A 24,668-nucleotide genomic window follows, 5' to 3' on the forward strand; every position below is an offset into this window, starting at 1 on the left:
ATAGTTTGTTTTAAAGAGAGGACAATTGAAACCCTCAAAAAAATAAAAACTCTTTCATAGATCAGAGGTTAAAAGACCCAAACCCACAACTACTATTTCTTTATTTTTTAATGCCAGTGTCTACGTTCTTCTCGTTGATACATTTCTAGTAACACAGTAAATGGGGAGTTTAGTTTCCTAAACAGCTTTATGTTTGCACCTTACAATGAACATGTAGTTGTCCTCTCAGATCATGAATCTTTAAAATATTCTATGTAAACTGTTTTTAATCCAGCCCATTTCTTTCAGCTCCTTTTTATAGATTGCTTTTATTGATCGCTTGTCATGGCAGCAGGAGGGGGTCCCTTTGAAGAAGGCATGAATGATCAGGACTTGCCCAGCTGGAGCAACGAGAGCCTTGACGACCGGCTGAACAACACGGTAAAATTACTCTTTTCTTCCTGTTGCCATTTGGTGCTGTACATTAGAATTACCAGCTAGATCCTGTTAGTGGCAGGGAGCAATGCAAACCCCTAAGCCTCATCATGCAGGGCTTTGCATTCAGTACAGCTTTACCTGGAAAACCTGAGGTAGATGTAAGCAAGCAATGGATATAATTCAGAGATTGTGAGCTCTTATGGCAAGCGTTTTGGGTAAATAAAGTAGCTAGACGCAAAAGCATTGTAGGTGACATGGAAGTGAAAGGTATAATTTAAAAAGTTCCGAATTCCTGAAAGTGAAAGAGTCCTCAGCAAAGAAGAAAAATACATTAAGCTTCATTTGAAATTAATTCAATTCATTTAGGATGAAATGAATTTCAAATTTCTTGACAAGCTATGTTGAATTATGCAGTGGATAAAATTTTGTTTTGTAAAGTGACGTTTGCTCTAGAAGACTTAGTGCATATTTTAATGTGGCTTGCTATCTTTTGCTTCTAAAATGGAAATAAACTCTCTCACAGAATGCAAACATTTGGTTTTTGTCTGTGTGGATAACAAATACGATTTTTTGTTCTCTCTCCTTCCCCTTAAGGACTGGGGAGGTCAACAGAAGAAAGCAAACAGATCTTCAGAAAAAAACAAGAAAAAGCTTAGTGGGGAAGGTGAAACAAGACTTACAAATGACATATCTCCAGAATCTTCACCTGGAATGGAACGACAGAAGACCAGAACTTCTCATAGTTTTCCTCATGCTCGATACATGACTCAGATGTCTGTTCCAGAACAGGCTGAACTAGAAAGGCTTAAACAAAGAATAAACTTCAGTGACCTGGATCAGGTTTGTGTGAATATTAGTTCCCACTAGAAATGTGACTCCAAAATGTATTCAGTTATCTCTTAATAAAGTGACAGATGAATAAAGAATCCTTTCATAGGTAATCGAGGTTTAAAACCTTATAGACACCATGACAACCAAATCAAAATTCTAGTTTTGAACTCCAGAAAATAAGGGAAAGTTCATGGCTATGGCTTTCCTCTGTGTGCTAGCTATCTTCACTTTCTTGCTCTCAGCCATTAACAAATTCCTGTGTCCTCGGAGCAGTATTTCTTACTCATTGTACTTGCGTGATACATGAAAATAGCTGTTACCTTATTTTGAAAGTCTGTTCTTGAACTCCCAGTTTGTGATCCTGAACGTTGTTACCCTTGTGGATTAAGCAGAGGAGTATCATTTAAAACTGCTCCTCAGTAGAGTAGAAAATTAATTTTATGGCACAAATTCTTGAGCCATAACTACTCATTTGGGAATATGGTGCATTCATCCTTCCCTTGTCCAAAACTAAGGAAAAGTATGAGGGATTAATTCTTTTGGAAGAAGGCATAAAATTGTGTTAACAATTTCAGAACAGAGGCTAGTTCATCTTTACCAAAGGTTGTTGCTAATTTCTTCAGTTGTGAAGATTCTTTCCAGTGTGTTTCATTGTGTTGACTTACAGTTTAAGGGCTGGGCATAACTTCCTCCTCAAATGTGTGTTAGGGCAACATGTTGCTATTCAGAAGGTTTTAAGGGAAAGCTGAAGTTCTGAGGTATTATATTCTGCACAGGAATATGTTACTCTTTTATTATTATTCTTTTCTCAAATGTACCTGGAGAAGTAGAATGCCTGTGGCCGAGTTTCTCAGGTATCGTGGGCATGATATGCTCACAGATACCATTTGAGCTATTCTAAACTAGGCCAAACTAGGCCTCAGGCCTGGGTCTAGTAGGCCGCAAAACGTTCAGCATACGTAGTAGCAGATAAACTTATCTGCTACTACGAATGTGTTAAGGTATGGACGCTCGCAGCATAGAGGTAATGGCACTAAATCTCCGTAGCTACCTTAACCCTAGATTGCTTACATACTTTTGTATGTTCACTGCCTATCACAGTGCACCTGCTAACTGTAAACTATTCGTTCTGTACTTAACCGGCCATCTCGCGGAATAAAGCGGAGTTCGTGCTGGAAACCATACTGGTTGGTCTCACGTTACTCTAGTCCCCGGTCTTACCAGAGCTCGGCTACAAATGCCTTTTGCTACAGTAATGGTTGAGATTGCTGCAAAAATGAGGAACTAAATTCTGAGAAACCACAGAACGTTTTTGCTTCTCATTGTTCTGGGAGGATGGATTTGCTTTCTGAAAACTTCATGACAAAAAATCATTGGCATAGTATTCAGCTAACTTTGGCCAGCTGGTGACTGATTAGGTAACTTAAAATCAGTCTAATAATACTGTAGAAATAGTAATACAAGCAGGGGAACTAAGCAGTGTTGAGAACATATTGGATGAAAAAATGAAGAAATTGTTTTTTCTTTTGTTTGTATCTAGAGAAGCATTGGAAGTGATTCTCAAGGCAGGGCAACGGCTGCTAATAACAAACGTCAACTTAATGAAAACAAAAAACCATTCAACTTCCTGTCACTGCAGATTAACACTAACAAAAGCAAAGATCCTGCCACAGGTTCTCAAAAAAAGGAAAGTGGAGTATCAGCGCAATGTAAAGAGTTGTTTGGAGCTGCTCTAAGCAAGGATTTCTTGCAGAATTGTCAAGTGTCTGCTCAAGAAGATGCGAGGGGAGAACAAGCGATGGATAGTAGCCAGGTATTTACACAGCCTATAAAGCCTACAAAGTACTGACTCTTAACCTTGAGTGCTGCTTTCTAAATTTCTTCAAAGTATAAATCTTTATTGGAAATATTTAACTTCCCACTCTTCTGAAACTTGATGAAAATGTGAAACCAAACTTAATCATCTACTGTTCTTTAGAAATCTGCTTGTTAGTAACAGAAGTAATAATAATTTTCATTTTAGAGGTTGGTTCCCTTTTATATGCTTCCAAAAAGTGTTCTCACAGTTGACTATTTTCCTGTGCTGATGAGCTCGGTTGTGTTTTAGCCTGTGTTGACCAGAAGCCCGGTTGACCTTCAGCCTTGCAGCTTCCCGCATGCATAAATCTATCGTTACAAATGCTGCTGACTTTTAACCACTTGTGGAAGAGTGCTCATAGGAGTGAAAGCACTAACACGTCTCCCCTTCGTTACTCCTTTGCTGCTGCTATCACTGTGTCTTGTGCATTGAATACGTTGCAGTTGTAGCTGAATGCATTCAGTAACTTCAGTGTCTTTGCAGATTGTGAGCAGACTAGTTCAGATTCGCGACTATATTGCTAAGGCCAGCTCCATGCGGGATGATCTTGTAGAGAAAAATGAAAGATCGGCCAATGTTGAGCGTTTATCACACCTTATAGATGACCTTAAAGAGCAGGAGAAATCCTATCTGAAATTTTTGCAAAAGATGCTTGTAAGTTTAAGAACATAATATGTTTGTTTCTGCACTGTGAGCTTTCTTTAGGAGTTGACCATTTATGTTTTGATGGTGCTACTGAGGGTGTTGATTTTGGTATGTAGTACCTTCCATAATTCATTTTTGCTGCCCCCTTATATAGCTTTTGATTTGTGCCAATGAAATATTTCAGGCTAGAGAAAATGAGGAGGATGATGTTCGGACTATAGATTCAGCTGTGGGATCTGGTTCTGTAGGTGAGAGCACATCGCTAAACATTGATGTGCAGTCTGAGGCTTCAGATACCACGGTAAGCTGCCTTTTGGTAATTAAGGTAGAAATGAGGGCTTGGCTTTGGTTTCTTTCACAGGTCTTATGATAGTGTCATAATCTGCAGTTCAATTAAAAATAATAAATCCCCAAGCACTCCATTCAGGAGGTGTCCATGCATGTGTGGATTTATTTTTTTAATATGAGAAAAAAGGTAATGATTCTGTCACAACAACTATCCAAAGAATCTTTTAAATCTTTGTTCGTTCTTCAAAGTACAATGAGAAATTAAATGTGTACTTTGGCAGAGAATTCACTGACTTGATGTAGGAAGAAATACCTTTCTATACAATTTTTCATATCTAGGTTTGTTTCTGGTTGTGGGGAAAATTTTTGGGTGTTGGGTGAGGGGAGGGGTAGAAATGTATCATTAGTGGGCCATTGTCCAAGCGTCTTGGTAATATAGTAGAAGTATTGACCTAACACAAAAGTTCCTCTCATTTCTTGGAAAGATGGGCATCTCTTTAGAAAATGTGTTATCAATTTAGTGCTGAGATAAACAGTCCAATCTTCCTTTCTATTTATAAAAGCTTTTTTTATTAAACATGATAAACGTATCTTGTAGTAGATAGAAAAGCATTTTAATAACTTTAAGTTTTGTGTCTTCCATTCTATTACACTGAGGAAAAGTACCAGAGAGCAGGTACTCTTCCTGGCCAGTTAGCACACCGAATGTCCTATGGATAAGGACAATTTACCTGCTTGGAAATAAAATGGTTAAAACACGAAGAAGCTTTTGTAATTATTTTTAGCTTCATAAGAACTCTTTCTATCCCTGTAAAGAAATAAAATTATAGGCATGGAAGATGTACTTTTAACTTAAAAATTAAATTTGGAAAATGCAGAAAAAGGTACGTTTTTTAAGTAGTATCCATGTGAACTTGCATTTGTCTTAATATTTGCAAAATTTGCACTTCAGTTTTTTGTTTGGCTCTTAATTTTGCATCTAAGCTCTCTTTACATGCAGCTTGAATATTTTACATGCAGAGTGCATACTTCTGGTCATATAACATTGATTGCTAAATGGAGCTTTGTTGTTACACAAATTCTGAGAATGGCTAAAAATGTCTTCACTCTTCAGTAGATATTATTAGATATTAGTTTTCATTATTTGACAATATAAAGTGGGTAGGTTTGTAACTTAAAAATGCATGCTTAAGTTGGAGCACGTTTTCAAAATCTAACATGCTAAACTATTCAATATAGGAAGTATCTTTTAGATTGAGTTGTCGGCCCCGCATTGAGGACAAACTAGGGAATTCAGCTTTACAAGAACAGGTTACGGTCATTGATGTTACACCAAGCCCTAAAGGGAAAAGTGAAAGAGCTGCTCTGAATGACAGGGAAATCTGGCCTTGTGGGATTAATAGCCAGGATCAAGGATTGCTTTCAAAGGTACACTTCAAAATGTTACTTTAGCCTCAAATAGGGTTTATACAGGCTAGTCTTCCCCATCCCCCCCATCTCCCTTATTAATTGCTTCAAATGTACTTGTTACTTACAGTGAATGTTCCCACTGGATTGCTTATCTGTGTCCAACTGTCTTTTCACTGAATTATTCTTCTTTGCCTAGAATATTTTTTCTTTGAATAGCAATGTTTCACCACTTTTTCTTCTGAATTGTTAGCATTGACAGTTAGCATTGATGTGACTCTGTCCAGCAGGTGTTGTGATTTTATGTAGATTATCCTTCCAAGTTTTGTTGTTCCCTTCTTGGGAAAACATACTGTAAATGTGACTTTCGGACACTTGTCATGGTTACACTAATAGTTTGCCAATGCATATTTAAACTAATACCAAATACAGAAAATTAATTAGAAATTAATTAAGCCTTAACTTGTTCCACAAATGTTTTATGTATAGCTGTTGATATGAATATTTGGTTGAAAGGGGGCAGACTTTCAAGGGGCACAGTGTCTAAAACATCTTTTTTACCCATTATGAGCTTTTCTATATTGTTGTTCTTCAATTTTCAGTCTCAAATTCAGTAATTTTTCCCCCTAAAATGAAAAACCTAAATGTTCTGTCAAGCTTACCTAATCTAAATGCAGAACTAAGTTTGAAAAATTTGTTAATGCAATTTTCATGAACTCAAGCAAATCTAGTACTTTAGATAAAGCCGGGATTATTTTATAGGTGAGTGAGACTGAGACACATACCCTTGTTCCCTTTCTTCCTCTTTTTCCCTCCTGTGCTGATTTCACTGTGTCATCTATTTTGACTCTACTCTGTTGTTTATATGAAAGGTGAGAGTTTACCAGCAATCATCAGTGTGAGTTGCAGTGCATCTTTTAGTGACACTTTGAGGAGTTTAGAATTGTGGATGTTTTCAGCTTTCTCTGCTGGAAAGTTGAGCATTCCTTAGTACCCAGAACTAGTTAGTAAGATGCCTGCTTCTATTCTGACATTTGAAGCAGAGTACTTGGACTGAATTTTCTACTTTAGAAACTTAATACTACGTGAATAGAAGATTATGTTTTCAAGTTAGTAGTGTTCTTTGTAAATTCTTGTTATTTTCCATGATTTTATCTGCAAAGTCAGTAATACAACTTTAGACAAGATCAGGATCATCTGTGGATGTCTCATTAAAATGTTTAATTTGGGTAAAAGTTTTGATGCAAATCTCCAGCTCCTAATTGGCATAGGATGAGAAAAATAACTGAGTTTTAACATATTTTTGACTGCTCAGCATGCTTTCATTCTTTCAGAACTATTTCAAAATATTGTTTAAAAACAATGTAGAGAGGATTCTCTGTGTGTTTTTGTTATGAAGTTGATTTACCCAAACCTGGCATATTCTAGTATCAATACCATAAATACATTATAGGTTATAGAACTAAACACATTATAGATTAGAAAAGAATTACTGCCTAAAAAAACCCACTCTGCTGAAAATTTTAGAGATTGCAGGCCAGTAAATCAATTGAGGTCTTGTGTCTTGTATAGCTCCGTGACAGAATGCCTTATCTCGCTTACCTTTAGCAGTCTTAAAGGTTAATACCGTCCATGATGATTTAAAAGACAGGAGGCTTGGGTTTGTCTTTGGGTCACATTAGGGCAGCTGACTGGCTTTATAAAGAAAACTTAAACCCTCAGGAGCTATAAGCACGACTTGGTGGTACAAGCTTCTTTCTATTGGATGTCTGATTTTTTTTTTTAAATAAAGGACTATCAGGAAGGTGAAGGTGTTTCATTTTTACTTTTTTTCCATTAACTAGACTGTTCATTTATATGCAAGTTGTGCCTTCTTTGACAGTAATTTTACTCATTCTCAACAGATAAATGGTTGTAGTTATGATAATGTTCCATATCTTGCAGGCCAGAGATCCTCAACAGGAAGCTAAAGAGGAGTTGGAGAACTTGAAGAAACAGCATGATCTGTTGAAAAGGATGCTACAACAGCAGGAGCAATTAAAGGCTCTTCAAGGAAGACAGGCAGCTCTTCTTGCTTTGCAGCATAAGGCAGAGCAAGCCATTGCTGTCCTGGATGATTCTGGTGTGCAGAATGATGGTGTCTCTTATATCACGTTAGCATGCTGACTGAATGATTAAAGCTGGAATTGTGAAATGCACATTAGAAAGGCTTTTATTACTGTAAAGCCTCTGTGTCTGAAGAGTTGACAATGTAACATTATAAAATGGCGTGTCATTTAAAAACCCAGAGCTGATTACTGTGGTTTACCTGTAAAATCCTAAAAGCATGGATTTTTCTCCTAAGAATTGGTCCACCCAATTTTAAGATTCAAATTCAACTTATGGCAAAATAAATGTTTTCAAAATTTGAAAACAGTGAAACTTTACTCTGTGTGTAATGAAGTCATGATCTTTGGGGAAAAGAAATAATATTTGTGCTTGATTTTTCTTATGAACTGTTGATTTGTATTAGGGGGGGAAATAGGAGGAATTAATTGGGTCTTTCAACTGCTACTTGCATATTTAGTACTGTTTGAATATGAACTTTGAGGCAGGGGAAAAAAAGCTTTCTTTCAAATTTATTTCTCTCATAAAGCTTTTTGAAGAACAAACCTCCGAGATTCCATTTGCAGATGTAAATGTTGCAACTTACAAGTTTCTATCAGCCTTGGACAAATTGATTGCTTTCATTTTGCTTTGGCCTTTTTAGCAAAACACAAAACAAGCCTAAAATTCTTTTGTGTGGTCCTTTACAAAGCAGCTCTGAGTTGTCTTGTTGTTAGTATTTTTGTAGCAGAAGTCATCTTTCAAGAGTAAAGCTAGTGGAAAGGACACAAAATTTTAAAAAATGCTGTGTTTTTAGAGGGTCAGTATATTGATGATATTGCTAAACCACACATTTTTATTTAAATAGCGTTTATTGCATCGCTGTGGAAAAATACTTATATTTTCCCCTTTTTCTGTATGCCCAGTTGTAACAGAAACTACAGGTAGTGTTTCAGGAGTAAGTCTTACATCAGAATTGAATGAAGAATTGAATGACTTAATTCAACGCTTTCACAACCAACTTCATGATTCTCAGGTCAGTCCTGAGATTGTACTGTATAGATTTTTGCCATTATCAGTTTTTATTCTATTTAATAATATTTGTCTTGCTCAGCTGTGTGTATTTGCTAGTGAAGGTATCAGAGTTCCCCCCAAACTTGAAAACTTAGCAAACTTGAAAATTCTTAAGGGTTATTAGCTGACTGATTTATGCTTTGTGTCTCATGGGTTTCCATGAAAGTCTAGAGAAGCAGTTTCTTTATTGGAATTTAATTAACTCATTATATTATGGGGATGTCATTAGAGTGTTTTCAGTATATTTCCCTTTATAGTATTCTTTGTTTTGGTGTTGATTCTGGCATTGCGTATAGAAGGCCCGTGAAAAAGCTTTTTGTTTCTTATAATTAATTTACCTTTTTTTGTAGTACTCTGAATAAAATGGAATTACTCTTTTTAGACGCAGTCTGTACCCGACAATAGAAGGCAAGCAGAAAGCCTTTCACTTACCAGAGAGATTTCACAAAGCAGAAACTCTTCCATGTCTGAACACCAGTCGGATGAGAAGGCACAGCTTTTTAACAAGATGCGAATGTTGCAGGGTAAAAAACAAAAAATGGACAAACTGTTAGGAGAACTTCATACACTTCGTGACCAACATCTAAATAACTCTTCCTGTAAGTCAGTATAGGCAAAATTGTATTTTTTCATGAATACAATGGTTTTAATGTGCATGTTGGTAACGTTTTCTTTCAGGTTGCAATTAGTCATCGAAATGCTGGTGATACAAGCTGTGCTGGGCCAATGTTAATGTAAACAGTTTTTAATGCTATATAAGTTTCTGTCTTAATGAAGAACTCTACAAGTAATGATGAGTGTCTACCAGCACTTCAGTTTACAATACTGAACTTTATTAATATGAGGATGAGATGGGTTTTTTCTTCAAGGCTTGACTGTGACACATCTGGTTTGTGAAAATAAGTGCCACATGAACTTGAGCTTTTTGTGTGTTTTTATTCCAGTACATCTACATTTGTGTACTTAGCACTTCATGTGTTAGTAGCTTTTTGATAATATGGCTTTGCTACCTCTCTGTCAAATGTGCACTTGTGACTTCAATCACAGGCCATTCTGGAGGGCCTTACCTATCTGACTGGAGCTTTGGCCTTTTTTTATAATGGCTTTGTGCTCTCCTTATTGATTTAGAGCTATCCACTTGCTGCTCTCACTCTCTGTTTCTAACAGTGCATTTGTACTGGTAAAGTTTGTCCTGTAGCTCAAAACTTCTGAGGGGCAATCACAGCATATTCTGGTTAGCATTGAGAAGTGAGGCCTTGAAGTGTGCACTTGGAGGAGGACATGCTGATTTAATAGTTACATCACCATACCCCAATTTTTCTGTATGTTTTTAATGCATGTAATATGAACATATTTAGATATGATTTCATGTAGCTGGAAGAAGCAAACATCCAGTTTGTTTTACAGTAAATGGACAAAAGAACTGAGCAGAGGTGAAAAATCTGGGGTTTTTCTTTTAATCAAAATTCTAAAACGTTGGATTTTTATAAAAAAGCAACGCAGCCTTAAGTAAAACTTTAGAAAAACTCAGTGGGCAGATTCATAGCATGAAAACTTCTACTTCTAAAAAGGGAAAAAAAAAAAAGCTAAAAGGGAATAACTGAAGTCTTGTTTACAAAAGCTACCTTGTTATTCACTGCCTATTGACATTGCATGCAACAAAACTTGAGGAAAAAAGCTTTTGTTTTACTAAGGAAAGAATTTATTAACTGCTCTTTTGTTTATTGATAATATTTTCTGTCATTATTTTAATATAATTCGGTTAAACAGATTCCTTATTACGAATTGTTCACATAAGCTGTATTTCTTCTCTGTAGTTTTTCCTGATTCAGGTTCTCCTCAAAGGAGTATTGACCAAAGAAGTACAACTTCAGCTGCTTCTGGTCCTGTAGGCATAGTAACTGTTGTCAACGGTGAATCAAATAGTCTGGCATCTGCTCCCTACCCTCCTGATTCCCTGGTTTCTCAAAATGAGAGTGAAGAGGATGAAAATCTAAATCCAACAGAAAAGCTCCAGTAAAAGTTCTTTTTTTTTCACCCTTTGCTTTAGTAATTTGGAGCGTTACTTTTTTAATAAGTCTTGTGTTAAGTAACTATTTACGTTTTTTGATCTACCTAATTTAGTATTACAGACTGCTTAGTAAACAATCTAATACTGTTAACTGAATTCAGAGCTTCAAGTGGAAAGGTTTATAGCTTGGAAACTGGCAGTAAACTCTAAGAACTTTAAAGTATATATCTTCTTTTTAACTCTGCATAGATTAGCTTAATATGGCCAAGTGGATGAAATACTCTTTTTTCCCTCCTCAGGAAGCTGAATGAGGTTCGTAAGAGGCTGAATGAGTTGCGTGAGTTAGTTCACTACTATGAGCAGACGTCTGATATGATGACAGATGCTGTGAATGAAAACACTAAGGAGGAGGAAGAAACAGAAGAATCAGAAAGCGATTCTGAACATGAGGATCCACAACCTGTTACAAATATTAGGTTGTTGTATTTTTTGTTATTCAAAATCTTTGCAGCTAAGATGTTGCTTCAAGAAACCTGCAATACATTATTTGAGTCAACCAGAAGTAATTTAAATCTATGCTTATTACATTAACAAAATTACAAATTTTTTAAATTGTAACTGTTAGGCAGATATTTAATAATTTTCTAATCCTCAGTGTCTTATTTATTTAGATTAGCATGAACATTTAGAAAATCGCTGTAAGACTGCAAAAATCTGTAATTCCTTTGGATTTAAGTACTGAATTATGTGTATGGAATTTCACTAGAAGATCAGTCTTAGACTAGAGAATTGGAGTGAAAAAACCTTTCAGTTTACAGAGACATTTACAGCTATAGTTTGGCACCTGTGTGCATTGAGGATCTTCACTCGATCGAAATGAACGCTCACTTATCTATGCATCATATAAAGTTTTTATAATGTAGACATATACCTGTAAGGCCTAATGTATTGTTGCACATCTAGCAGGGGATAATTTAAACCTTCTTTGATTGTTTAAAAAAATAATTAATCTGTTGGAGAGATGAAAATGGAGAAACTCCGAATGTCTGGATTGATTCTATATGAAGTTGGAGTTTGTCTGGTTTTTCGTGTGGGAGGGTTGTTGGGTTTTTTTAGGGGGAGGGGTCAGAACACCCATTCCTAAAAAGGCTAAAGTAAAATTGTATCCTTACCAGTTTTTAAAAAGTTAATATGAGTAATTTATTTTACCCTAGAAACCCTCAAGGAATCAGTAGTTGGAGTGAAATAAATAGCAACTCAAATGTACAGTGTGGAACTAATAACAGAGATGGAAGACATCTTAATACAGACTGTGAAATAAACAACCGATCTGCTGCTAATATAAGGACTCTAAAAATGTCTTCTGCTTTAGGTATGCTGTAAAATCTTACAATAACTTTTACTTCTTACTGCAAATAACTCTGATAGCTGCACAGGGTTGGGGAGATCCTTGTTTGATGAGGAGAATATTCAAGAGCCTGATCATTAAGTTAATACTTTTCTAATGTCCAGTAGTTACAGTGGACTTCAGAAGTTCAATAATGTGTCTTTGGTATTGTTTTGTTTCCTCCTCTCCCTGTTTCCAGACTGTCATAACAGGGAGAGTGACAAACACCTCGATCTACTCCAAGGTGAAGATGATGAAGTGGAAGAAGATCGAGTTAGTGAAGATTCCATGTCTACTCACAGAAGCAGCCTGGGTGATGTTGCTGGAGATGCTGAGTTTGAGCAGAAGATCAACAGGCTTATAGCTGCAAAACAGAAGCTTAGACAGTTACAGAACCTTGCTGCTATGGTGCAGGTATGTTATAAACTTGTGCACAAAAATACAGCATTCATTTTTTCATGGAATGTGTAACTTCTGATAGGGAAAAACTGTTTAATGCAATGTTTAAAATGATTTTTTTTGGGCTAGGGAAAAAGACACTGTTTGATTTTTCTGAATTTAGGAGTGCTAAGGGATTTAGGGTATTTCTTGGAGGATGCTAGCCCTAAGAGAACAGTGGTCTTAAATATTTAACCTTAGCACTGAATTACAAAATATAAACCAAGAAGTAGATCAGTATTATTTTTAAAAATATTAGACGTTTTTAAGATGATAGTGAACATTCAACACATTTAGGTTTTTGAACCCTAGGTTCTACAATGATGTTCAATCAATGAAGAAAATTTTTCATTAAAATCTTTGGATATTACAACATGTTTGACTTTCAGCATTTTGGTTTGGGGGCAGTGGTTTTATTTGTTTCAAGAGTTTTGAGTACCAGCTATAAATTGGAAGTGTTTTTAATTTAGAATATCTCACACTAATTTAGTGATGTTAGCAGCACAATGTCATGGATCTGATGTCCCTTCAAAAGCTCACGTTTGAGCACCACCTACTGTAATGTCTGCATACTGAATACACACAGGTGTGTCTGAATTGAGAAGGCTTTATGTGAGAACTTTAAAAATCAAGCTCAGTTGGAACCTGTGCTTTACAATAGCAACAGTATAAACATAATATTGTTGTTTCAAGATAATACTGCTATCAGAATTTTTTCAGCATCTAGATCAGTGTTGTTTTTTATCCTCACTATAGAGATGCTAACTGTGCAGTGGTACAAATTTGAATTAGAGATGATTCAGCAGCTTTCTTAATAGATAACCTCATTAATGGCATATCTTCAATCATCATATTTCCAAGGCTTGTTATGTGTATGTACTCAGCAAAGATACAGTAGGGTCTGTAAGCTGTGTCATTCCTGGTCACCAGTGATCTCTCCTGTTCAGTAGAGTCTTTAATGAAGAATGATCACATTGGAAAACAAAAGCAGCAGTTGCTACAGCTTTCATATTTTCAGATTGAGAACTGAAAATACAGAAATTGTGAAAAAACTAAAAAAAGAATAGAGAACCAGTAGTACTTTCTCCAAAATTTTAAAGAGTAGTTTTGTTATTAAGTTGTTAAGATTTAACTTGACTGACTGCAGGAGATATGTCTTGTTCACCTCAGTCTCCTTCTGTTCTTCCTTTCCCCTCCCCTGTTGTTTCCTCATATGCTCGATGTTTCTCTCCACTGAGTCACAGGCAAGTGGTTTATGCTTCCAGAATGAGACAAATCATTTGCATTTGTAGTAGAAGTTTCAGTAGTTGAGGTTGAACTAAATAAATTCTCTCATTAACTTGGTCTCTCTTAAAGTCGTGCTGCTGTGGTGGTAATGACTTCTCAGTTCTTGATTTGTACTAGAGATAAAGCTATTCAGACTGATCAGTTTTGAAAAAATCAAACTAGACAAACTTGACAAACTAGATTTGTTGCCTTTTTTTTTTTTTTTGTATCAACTTGCAAATAGTCTAACTGCCTTTCTTTCTGACATCCTTTTAGGATGATGATCCTGAACCTCAAGGAACAATTGCAAGTGCATCTAATATTGATGACTTGTTGGGTGAAATGGAAGGGACAAAGCAACAACCAAACAATGTCCGAGCAAGTTCCAACAAGCTAAAAAAAGATGTGCGGCTAAATGAAAAAGCAAGGTAAACCTTTGTCAGAGGATGGTAGAGCTGTGCTTCAGGCAACTTCTTGCCATGTAACATGTGGGTAACTTATTTACACAGAGAGAAGTTCTATGAAGCTAAACTTCAGCAGCAGCAACGGGAGCTTAAGCAGTTACAACAAGAAAGAAGAAAATTGATTGAAATTCAGGAAAAAATTCAAGTGTTACAGAAAGCTTGTCCTGACCTTCAGGTAGGTAGAATGTATTTCTTTGTTGTCTTAAGGTATTGAGCAAAGAAACATGAAATATCTTGCTCACCATTTTTTCCCCATGAAAACTGGAAAAAATTTAAAATTGGTAATACTTTTATACTGTATGCAGGTGAACTTTTAAACCTAGAGTTCTGCTCATGTCATTCACTTTTCAGTGGTTCTTGTTCTGTGGTTGGTATATCTTAATTTCACTGTAGTTTGCCATCAAAAGCCTTAACGGAGTCTTCAAAGATACAGAACCTTCAGTCTTACTTTTAGCCTGAAATTAGTCTGTCCATACTGGTCAGTCGCTGCTTCTTTATTTCTCTTAATAGTCATTTGGTGGTATTTTTGGACTATGCTGTGTCTTGTAAGCATGCCCAACACTTCGTTGCATTTTAACTTAAGTCTGCAGGGCTTTACTGTTTTTCATGCTCTTTGAAGTTTTAACTTCCTTCTTTGAAGTGAGCAGTAAATTACTAATGCTGTGCATCTAGAACATTATATAATAATGCATAATTTAAGTTTTGTTGATTTCTGGGTAAGTTTTGAAACAAATATTTAGCCTTGATTCAAAAATCTTTTTCCCAAGATACTGACTTTCTAGCCTCATAAAGCCTTAACTGTGTTGGGTTTTAACTGCAGGTAAGTTTTAGAAAGCTATTATACTCTATTTTGCCATGTTGCTTTCTCTTTCAGTTGTCAACTGGCCTGGGTAACTGCCCAGCAAATAGACAGATTTCACAAGCAACATCAACTCCAGTCAAAAATGAGTGTAACACAGCTGGCAAGCCTTTATTTGAGTGTGATGAATCTGTACCAGTAGGCAATGAGGTATTTCATACTTTATATACAGTGACTTAAAAAGGCTTTAGAAAGGAGAAGTTTCAGGTGGCTTGGACACATTTTAAGTAGGTGGCCTGGGGAGTGGAGTGGTAGCTATTTTAACAAAGCACGTATAACTTCTTTATTTCTGGAAAGAAGAAAGTACTGACTTAAATGGGCAAGACATTTTCCCCCAAATATAGCACTTGTTACCAAATATTAATGTGAAAGTTGAATTAATTTTGAATTTTTACCATGAACGTTTGATAATGTATACTGTAGGCAGGTCACCCTTGGAGAAAATGATGAAAGTATTTGTTGAAACCTGGTTTATCTTTGCATCTTCCTTCACCTTTTCTCCTGAAATTGTCTTTAATAATGATCTGGATATTACTTATTTTTTCTGGAAATTATGCTAGCCTTATGTTCTAATTCTTCCATTTTACTGCAAGCAGTTGTGGTCTGAGATGAGAAGACATGAGATTTTAAGAGAAGAATTGCGACAGAGAAGGAAGCAACTTGAAGCTTTAATGGCTGAAGATCAGAGAAGAAGAGAGCTTGCAGAAACAATATCTACTGTTGCTGCATCTGTTAAAAGTGAAGGGTCAGAAGCTCAGTGTACTCCACAGCAGAGCAGGACTGAAAGGTAAGAGCACAAGTTATTCTGTATTAATCAACGGGTGCTTCTGTTTAGTGGGATGTCAGTGTCGGGGGCAGTTTCCTGTGTTCATTTGAGCACAGAATGTGATGATTTAACAGAGCAGGAAGTTAATTTCATGAGCTGTGAAGTTACTGTTATTTAGCGACTTGCCAGTTTTATGGGTTTTCCCAGCATATTTAGTCTCTCCTGTTCTACCAGTGGGGGAAAGAATCACCTAAGGAGAAGATGATGCATGGAAAATGCCAAATGATCAGAGTAATTTTTTTCATCTTTATGCATTTTATAGCATAATAAAGTAACACATTTCCAAAACAGGCAGTAATTTCATTTATCTGTCCCAGTATTAGAAGCAGAATGCATTTTTGCATTGGTGAGAATCACAGAATCAACTGGGTTGGAAAAGACCTTGAGGATCGAGTCCCAGCCTATGACCTGACACCACCTTGGCAACGAGTCCATGGAACTGGGTGCCAATCCAGTCTTTTTTTAAATGCCTCCAGGGACGGTGATTCTACCACCTCCCTGGACAGCCCACGATGGGCAATCACTCTGTGATGAGCTTCTTCCTAATGTCCAGCCTAAATCTCCCCTAACTCGGCTTAAGATTGTCCTCATGTCCTGTCACTGGTTGCCTGGGAGACAAGGCTGACCCCCACCTGGCTACACCCTCCTTTCAGGCAGTTGTAGAGAGCAGTACAGTGTCCCCTAAAACAACCCCAGCTCCCTCAGCCACTCCTCACAGGATTGTGTTCCAGAGCCTTCACCAGCCTTGTTGCCCTTCTCTGGACATGCTCCAGCATCTCAACATCCTTCCTAAATTGAGGGGCCCAGAGCTGGACACAGCACTTAAGGTGCAGCCTCACCAGTGCCACGTACAGGGGAAGAATCGCTTCCCTGGGCTTGCTGGCCACACTATTCCTGATACAGGCAAGGTTCCTATTAGCCATGTGGGCACACTGCTGGCTCATGTTCAGAATGGTTTAATTCTTCTGGTGCAGCTTGATTAATTGCAGATAGACTTGCAATTGCCAACAGACTGTTTTAATAATTTGTCATAAACTTGAAAAAAAACACCTCATTTTCCAAACTCCCCTTTTCTCCCTGACCCTGCAATGTTCACTAGGACAATGGCTACCTGGGGAGGGTCTACCCAGTGTGCCCTGGAGGAAGAAAATGGAGAGGAAGACGGTTATCTCTCTGATGGAGTTGGTCAGGCAGAAGAAGAGGAAGAAGATGCATCAAGTTTGAATGACAGTTTCTCTGTTTATCCCAATAACAACATACCAGAAAACACCTATTTTGTTAAAGGAAACAAAGATAGGTTAGTAGCATTATTCGTTGATTTAATGCTTGTCTGAGTGTATTTGGAAGAAGATGGAAGAAACATTGCATTAACTACAAGGCCTCATCCAAGCAATATTTCTGTTTGTAAGGGAGCTGTGTGTAGTGGCAGTCTCTTGTGTGAGTCTTTGTAGCTGCATTGCATATAACTGATTTGGTGATTTCTTTTGTTTTCAGCCTTATTAAAACTCTGCTGTTGAGCTGTCCAATTTTGTGGCAGTGGCTCCTGATGTTCCCATTTGTTTTTAATCAGCTCAAAAGATAACCGATCTGTGTGAATTTTTTCCTGTGATTAGATCAGTCTCTTCAAAAATAGTAGTTTAGAGAATTAAGCTACCTCTGAAATTTTTCCTTCTAAATTGTTGGCTTTTGTAGTTGTGAAAACTATTTCTTAATTATTGTGAATAATTTTAACTCTTGTTTACCTGATTGACTTCTTTCATAACCTTTGTGTGATTAAATGAAAATGACGTGTTAAAAATAATGTATATATCTGCGGTTATTTCTTCTGGTATGGATACCAAAATGACTTTAGTAGACAGTGAACTAATCAGGGGCTGGACCTGTCAGTGTATTATGTTGGTGGCTTATGTTTTCATTGAGTACATAGTTATATAGCAGTAATGGAAAATACTGAAAACAAGACCCAGACACATCCTTAGCCCATCTTTTTTGGCAGTCACAGTCAGGTGGAGGGCTCCTGTTTTCCATTTGTTTAGGATAACATTGGATTGACAATGGCATGTGTGATTAGCTGGCCTGTGCTGTGTGAGTTTTTGATGTACAACTTAAACATAATTTGAATAATAGAAGTAACATTAGTTGTTTGAATTGTCTGATTTTGTCCTCGTTCTTCAAATTTTCCCAACCCAGGTGGAAAAATTGCTGTCCCCTTTCAGCAGATGGAAATTACCGTCCAGTGTCTAAGGCTAGGCAACAGCAAAACATAAGTATGCGGCGTCAGGAAAATTTTCGGTGGATATCTGAGCTTTCCTATGTGGAAGAAAAGGAACAATGGCAAGAGCAGATCAATCAGTTGAAGAAACAGCATGAATTTAGTGTCAACATTTGTCAAAGTTTGATGCAGGATCAGCAGGTAGATATGAAGAACAGTTATTTTGCTGCTCTTATTTGCCTTTTATTCTCTTTCTAACTCTTTCTGGCAATAGCTTCTGGTTTTTGTAATTTGGTCACTGTTACATATTTTCTTTCCACAGACCCTCTCTTGCCTTCTACAGACTTTGCTTACAGGCCCCTACGGAATGATGCCCAATAATGTTGCATCTTCGCAATTACATCTTATTATGCATCAATTAAACCAGTGTTACACGCAACTGACTTGGCAGCAGAATAATGTCCAAAGGTTTGTTGACTGTATTAGTGTTTAACTATGGAATGTGAAATGCTTCAGTACATTGAAGCATGATTATATGGGTAAAAGATTACAGATGATGGTAAATAGGAGCCTCTTGAACTTCTGAGTTGATTATGAGCTTTTGAAATTGTAGGCAGCATTTCTGGTTGTCTTTTTTTTCCCCCACCACCTCTTTAACACCTTTAAAAGTACTTTACTAGTAATCTTCATTGAAGAGAACCAAAAGTTGGCAAAAATCTGTTGCAGTAGTTATTTTTTAATGTGCTTTTGTGTCTGTAGTCTTCACTGGACTAGCTGGCAAGATTCTGGATTCTGATGGTAAAATACAGCAAAAAAGGTGTTTGTTGTTTCTTGGGGTTTTCAGTTAGAATTCATGGTTCTTACATTCCATTTGGATATACTACATTTGCCTTCTGATCAATGATTTTTTGAAAATAATGTAATAGTCATTTTAATTCATTGCGTGGAAGTTGAAGCTCTTCATCTCTGTTTTGTATTTGATATGTGGTATATAGGTGCTGTCCTCTTACACAGTTTTTTAAAATTAATTTTAACCTCAGCTCTGTAAATAGCCTGTATATTTGATTGTTTCTATTGAAGTTTTCAGCTTGCTTATTTCTTTAGTATCTAGTCTTGCAAGGATGTTGAGCCTGTGTGTACATGACCACTAGTACAGAGCAGTTGATTTTAAACCAACTCGAGATTAAATATAAGTAATTTTTGTCATGAGGTTGTGTTTCATTAGCCAAATAGAGCACTTCTTTGCATATGTTACATGTTGTAGGTGAAATAATATGAAGCTCAAATTACTTGAGTATAAATTTACAGTTTTCCCATAACAATCTTTTTTTTCCCCAAGTTGTTATTTTTTCTTATTTTCAAGGTTAAAACAAATGTTAAGTGATCTTATGCAGCAACAAGAACAACAGTGTCAAGAGAAACCATCAAGAAAAGAGAGAGGCAGTAGTGCACCACCACCTCCATCTCCTGTTTTCTGTCCATTCAACTTCCCTCCACAACCTGTGAACCTCTTTAGTGTTCCAGGATTTACTAATTTTTCTTCCTTTGCTCCAGGTGGGTATTACTATAGGTGTGAGAAGTAATACAAATTTCAAAAATTTACATTTTCTAATTTAATTGAAATTGTATTGTGAACTTAATGAAACTCCGTCACTTTTCCTTTATATTGAAATGGTCTTAAGCAGGAGTTTACTGTTTATTGCTGAACAATTGTATATTTTTACTTCAGTTTGAAGAGCAAGACTCTCTCAGTGTGAAGTTAGTTATGCTTAAAAATACTCCTTCCATGTAAGGTTTCAAATGTTCTTCATCCAACATACGAAAAGCAGTGTTTGAAGCTTTAAATACCTTTGGCATCATTTCATAGTTGAAATTGTGTTCTAAGTGAACCATGTAATTGGAAGATGAAAATTGGTAATTATTTCTGGTTTTCTTAGAACTTCAAACATTCATGTTGTTATAAATGCCTGTAAATGGAGCATGTTAACCAATTTTTGTTCCCATCAGAGTTATACAGTAACTGTTGAATTGGATACAGTATTCCTAATCTTTCTCTAGTCTACTTTTGCTGTTGAATTTGGAGGAAAAGAGTGTAGGTATTTTACTGTATAATTCAGAGTAAACAAAACTGTCTTAATATATTTCAGTTTTATTGGGAAACCAGGAAATAGGCATAGACCTAGATTAGAACTTTCAAATTGCAAAGTCTGTTTTCTATTTCAGAACATTTTTAAAATTACCGGGAACCTGCCCAAAAGAATACTTACATTCAGTTTGCCACTTCCATAAAGTCTGATGTTAAAATTGAAGTAGGAATCTATGACTTCTTTGACTCTATAAGTTCTTGAACCATTGGAATTTTCTTGTCAGTTTGCTTGTGGTTGAAGTACTAATAAAGGTCTTCAGGCAGACAGAATTCTGCCTTTTTTTGGAACTGTTGTTATTTTTACTTTCATTTTTAGGAGCTCTTTACTGGAGTTTCTTGAAGCTTTTTCATCTCCACTGATGGAATTGTGGTAGTGTTAGTTAATCCAGTAGTGTTAGAAACCTGCACTAGAGATGAATTCTGATTGTTTACAGTGCTTTCAGGATGAAAATAGTTCTTGCTTACTTCTCCACTGTATTTTTGCTTCATAATTTCATGCTGCCACACGATGTGTCTCAAATTTGAATTTTACTACGCAAATAAATGAAGTAGGATCTTCTGACTCTCTTGTTTACTTTGTAGGTATTAACTATAATCCAGTGTTCCCATCTGGTTTTGGAGATTTTGCACATAATATTTCTTCTCACAGCAGTGAGCAGCAGGAGCAACAAAATCCTCTAGATCATAATACTTCTGGGAAAACTGAGTATATGGCATTCCCCAAACCCTTTGAAAGTGGTTCCTCTAATGGAACAGAAAAACAAAGGTACTTAATGTCAAAGTGCAGTTCTCCTTTAATAATTTCTCCTCACTTTTCTGGGGCTTATGGGAATTCATCATTCACTAAGGGATTTTATTGTCATAGAATTACAATATGAGCTTTACTTTTGTAACTTCTAGTTTAATTTTTTTCATTTTTTTCGGCAGTGTTCTACTTTTCTATATTAATGTATCATTTCATGAACACTTTAAAATCAAATACAATCTCTGAGTGGTTTTGTAACACTTTTTGTAAGTGGAGGAAGATTTTGTTTCTGTGGGATTGTTTTGAAACTGAGTTGTTTGAATAAGAAGTGGATGTAATTTCAGTGAATGCTTATTTTTTATGCTACTGTAGACTATACTGAATGTTGCTTAAAGAAATGTTTTGACCTGTGGTACTATTTGAGCACAGCAGTAGCTGCATAAATGTATTCACGTTGAAACGAGCAATAGATGGGAAGTTCTGTTTTCCATTTGGAAGGGTTCTCTGGAATTATTTCTTTTTCAATATTCATTTGGTGTGTAAGTAACAAAGGCAGATAATTTGCATTACAGATAAAACTGTTTGCCTGGTAATACATGATGTTTCTGTCTGAGAGATTAGGTTATGGTATACTGAAGTTGGTCTGTGTGTCTTTTTTTTCCTGTCAGAAGGAGTCATAGACAACCTGAAGAGGAAATGGACAATAGATCAACTTGGCTTGATGATAGCCAAGAAATGAAAAAAGATGATCAGTCTCAGCTGAAAGCAGGTTTTGCAGTTTCAGTACAAAACATGGCTTCTGGTCATAAAAATCAGTGTGATGTGAACCGGAAAAGAGAGTTTGATGAAGAGTCTTTGGGGAGTTTCAGTAGCATGCCTGATCCAATAGACCCAACTACTGTGACAAAGACATTTAGGTCTAGAAAAGCATCGGCGCAAGCAAGCCTGGCATCAAAAGATAAAATGCCCAAATCAAAGAATAAGAGGAAGAGTTCTTCTCAGTTAAAAGGCAGAATTAAAAATACTGGTAGGTTGTAAAGTAATCTTGGATACTGTGGCAAATTTAACTTGGATTATAACATTACATTCCAGAGAATTTACTCTCCATAAATGGTACCTAAAATAATGAAAAGAAGTTATTGAAATGACTTCATTTTATATAATACAACTGCATAAGGCTTTTTAGCATTTCAATAAATAGAAAATAAATAACCAATTGATGGACCATGATTTAAAAGGGTCATGGATGCAGATATGTGCAGATTTGAAATAATAAGGAGAACCTTCTTCATTGTCTGCATATTCAAACTGGATTATTTGCTGAAAAATATGCTTTATTAAAATTCCGAGAAGAGAGGGACAGTACTAGTTAGTACAGTAGCACTGCTGGGGTTGCTGAGGATTTAGTACTACTGTATGGCTTCAGGGTACAGAGGAAGATTTTAGTCTAGGAAACATCATTAGTATTTTGCATCTTTAAGAGTGTCTTTGAACAAAATTTTTGAAGTAATAAAACATTTTGTAAGGTGTTTCCTTCTTTCTTCCTTTTGATTTCCTCCCATTAGGTTATGAAAGTGCAAGTGCTTCTAGTGTGTGTGAACCCTGCAGGAACAATAAAAGCAGACACTCTGATGATGTGGTTCATGCAAAGGTGTTCAGCAAAAGGAATCAGGAACAATTGGAAAAAATAATCAAATACAGTAGATCTACAGAAATGTCTTCAGGTACTCTTTTCTAAATGTCTAATTATTTTGTCATCTTCTGTGAGTAAGGGACCTTAATTCGTAGTGTGTTAGTTAAATGCAATGCATTTTGGCAGGAAGACAGGATTGTATATTTAACGTGGATTTTGCATTTTAATTTCTAAGGATGCTGTAAATGTAAATTTGTAAGAAGTTGGATATTAATTGCTTTTGGGTGTTTCTTGTATATTAAGGACTTGATTAAAGTAATTTAGAAACCTGTTATAGTACAAGGTAAAATGTAGCCAATCTCACCCATTTATTGGTGATTTTATGGAAAGGAACTACAAAACTGATGAAACTTTGCATAGTGTTTAAACTACATCCTGTACTGCATACATATCTTCTTCCTATTCATGCTTAAATGAGCTTCATCAAATATCATTCAAATTCAGTCTTATAACATCACATAAACCCTTACATTTTTGCTATCTGCACTGCTTTTCTTGTATCTAGATAATAAAAATTCTCTCCTGTGCCTTTTTTGGTTCTGCCAGTATTTCTGTTTTGTTTGAGAGATGCGGAAATTGTAGTCAATGTAGCGTAATATAAAGCTTTGCCAGTGTAGCTGTGTCCACACTAAGAGCTGTTTATTAGTGTACATAATAAACTTCACTGGTCAAGTTCTCATTCTCACAATAAGCAGCTCTGACGTGGTTTGGATAAGTAAGCAGTCTTCCTCCTGCTGTTTTGTGTAGACCCTGTCTTTATTTCTGGTGCGCATTTTTGTGTTTATCACTGTCTATCCCCACTTTCCTACAGCGCATGCTAGGAGAATTCTGCAGCAGTCTAACAGAAATGCATGCATTGAAGCGCCAGGTAATGCATTCACTGCTTAGCTTCAACAGTATCCTATTACATTTTTTTTTCCTTCTCTTACCTTTAGTCCTATAACTCACTGTTTAGCAGATGTTCAAGATTAGTGCTATTGCAGCACCTTCTCTGTAACTAAGACAAGAGAAGCAACCTTGCATGAAATGCAGTGTTACAAACTGATTTGATTTACAGTTGAGGAGAATGTGGTTACCATGTTCTTGATTAGTTACAAATGTAGATAGAAAATATGGAGGTAGATACTACATCAAAAAACTAATTTCAGTAGGCATTTTTAGTGTGTTTAAAAGCTGCTATTACATATTAGTAAAGGGGGAGGGATGCAATTTGTGGTAGCTTTTCAAAGATTGAAAACGCTTGTCTGTGCTTAAAAAATTGGTAAACTATTTATAGATAATCAAATTGCACAATAATGTTTGCTGTACTGCTAATAACTTCATTAACTTGAATACTAACAATTACACATCTGTTAAACTGAGTTTTGCAAATTTAACTATGTTTTCATTCACCACTTCCCAATGATGTATGTAGTAATTTAATTGTTGTGATGAAAGGATAATCTTTAATTTTCAAATGAATGGGAGATTTAGTAGGGAACACATTGTTTTCTCATACATATGTAATAGGCTTTAAGGGTAGGAGATTTTTGTGAACTTGGGAGTGATACTAGACATGTATGAGAATGTAGTATTTATGTGGGGAAAGAGTGACTCGAGTTCAGTCTAAAGCTTTCTTAATGCTGCTTGTGATGCAGAAGTGTGAACTGCTTGTATTAAATAAACTTGAGACTTTTTGCTATCTTTCTTGCAATGTCTTAAAGCTCCATTTTCAGTGTTTAATACCTATTCTGAAAGCATCATTGTGATGTGTTCAATATTCTCTTTTATAAAGAATATTTTCTAAAGGTATTGTTCAGAAATGTAAAGAAAATTATTTTTATGATTGCTCTATATTGTATTTCATATATTAAAGATTACATAAGGGATAATCTAAGAATGCTTGCCCTTCAGGAAATTATAAAGCTTTATGAAAGCAGCTATTAGGGAATCTGCAATGATTGAGACATAATTTGCATACCTGATAGGCAGTTGTCTGTTAAATGGATGCCTGTCAAGGACTTAACAAGTTCCTTT

The 24,668-nt window shown here is 36.1% G+C and overlaps 1 protein-coding gene across 19 annotated transcripts in view; it reads left to right on the forward strand.

Moving 5' to 3' along the window:
• The window catches only part of PCM1 (pericentriolar material 1), a 41,033-nt gene that overhangs the window by 3,847 nt on the left and 12,518 nt on the right, over nucleotides 1–24,668 (forward strand). For 5 of the 19 annotated variants that reach the window (XM_063402050.1, XM_063402047.1, XM_063402058.1 and 2 more), the window contains exons 2-26: nucleotides 289–420; nucleotides 1,012–1,257; nucleotides 2,789–3,061; nucleotides 3,590–3,760; nucleotides 3,936–4,052; nucleotides 5,279–5,467; nucleotides 7,391–7,568; nucleotides 8,458–8,567; nucleotides 8,988–9,204; nucleotides 10,423–10,621; nucleotides 10,916–11,092; nucleotides 11,831–11,988; nucleotides 12,203–12,417; nucleotides 13,984–14,135; nucleotides 14,217–14,346; nucleotides 15,046–15,180; nucleotides 15,624–15,817; nucleotides 16,956–17,153; nucleotides 18,047–18,269; nucleotides 18,391–18,536; nucleotides 19,432–19,622; nucleotides 20,797–20,980; nucleotides 21,628–21,986; nucleotides 22,525–22,683; nucleotides 23,464–23,520. In XM_063402050.1, the coding sequence (XP_063258120.1) occupies nucleotides 325–420; nucleotides 1,012–1,257; nucleotides 2,789–3,061; nucleotides 3,590–3,760; nucleotides 3,936–4,052; nucleotides 5,279–5,467; nucleotides 7,391–7,568; nucleotides 8,458–8,567; nucleotides 8,988–9,204; nucleotides 10,423–10,621; nucleotides 10,916–11,092; nucleotides 11,831–11,988; nucleotides 12,203–12,417; nucleotides 13,984–14,135; nucleotides 14,217–14,346; nucleotides 15,046–15,180; nucleotides 15,624–15,817; nucleotides 16,956–17,153; nucleotides 18,047–18,269; nucleotides 18,391–18,536; nucleotides 19,432–19,622; nucleotides 20,797–20,980; nucleotides 21,628–21,986; nucleotides 22,525–22,683; nucleotides 23,464–23,520 (4,474 nt within the window). In that variant the 5' untranslated portion in view covers nucleotides 289–324. The remainder of the gene's footprint in view (nucleotides 1–288; nucleotides 421–1,011; nucleotides 1,258–2,788; nucleotides 3,062–3,589; nucleotides 3,761–3,935; nucleotides 4,053–5,278; nucleotides 5,468–7,390; nucleotides 7,569–8,457; nucleotides 8,568–8,987; nucleotides 9,205–10,422; nucleotides 10,622–10,915; nucleotides 11,093–11,830; nucleotides 11,989–12,202; nucleotides 12,418–13,983; nucleotides 14,136–14,216; nucleotides 14,347–15,045; nucleotides 15,181–15,623; nucleotides 15,818–16,955; nucleotides 17,154–18,046; nucleotides 18,270–18,390; nucleotides 18,537–19,431; nucleotides 19,623–20,796; nucleotides 20,981–21,627; nucleotides 21,987–22,524; nucleotides 22,684–23,463; nucleotides 23,521–24,668) is intronic. The other 14 variants (XM_063402053.1, XM_063402052.1, XM_063402054.1 and 11 more) reach the window with 14 other exon arrangements.

The sequence above is a fragment of the Prinia subflava genome, chromosome 7 (assembly GCF_021018805.1).
Source record: "Prinia subflava isolate CZ2003 ecotype Zambia chromosome 7, Cam_Psub_1.2, whole genome shotgun sequence".
Taxonomy (NCBI): Eukaryota; Metazoa; Chordata; class Aves; order Passeriformes; family Cisticolidae; genus Prinia; species Prinia subflava.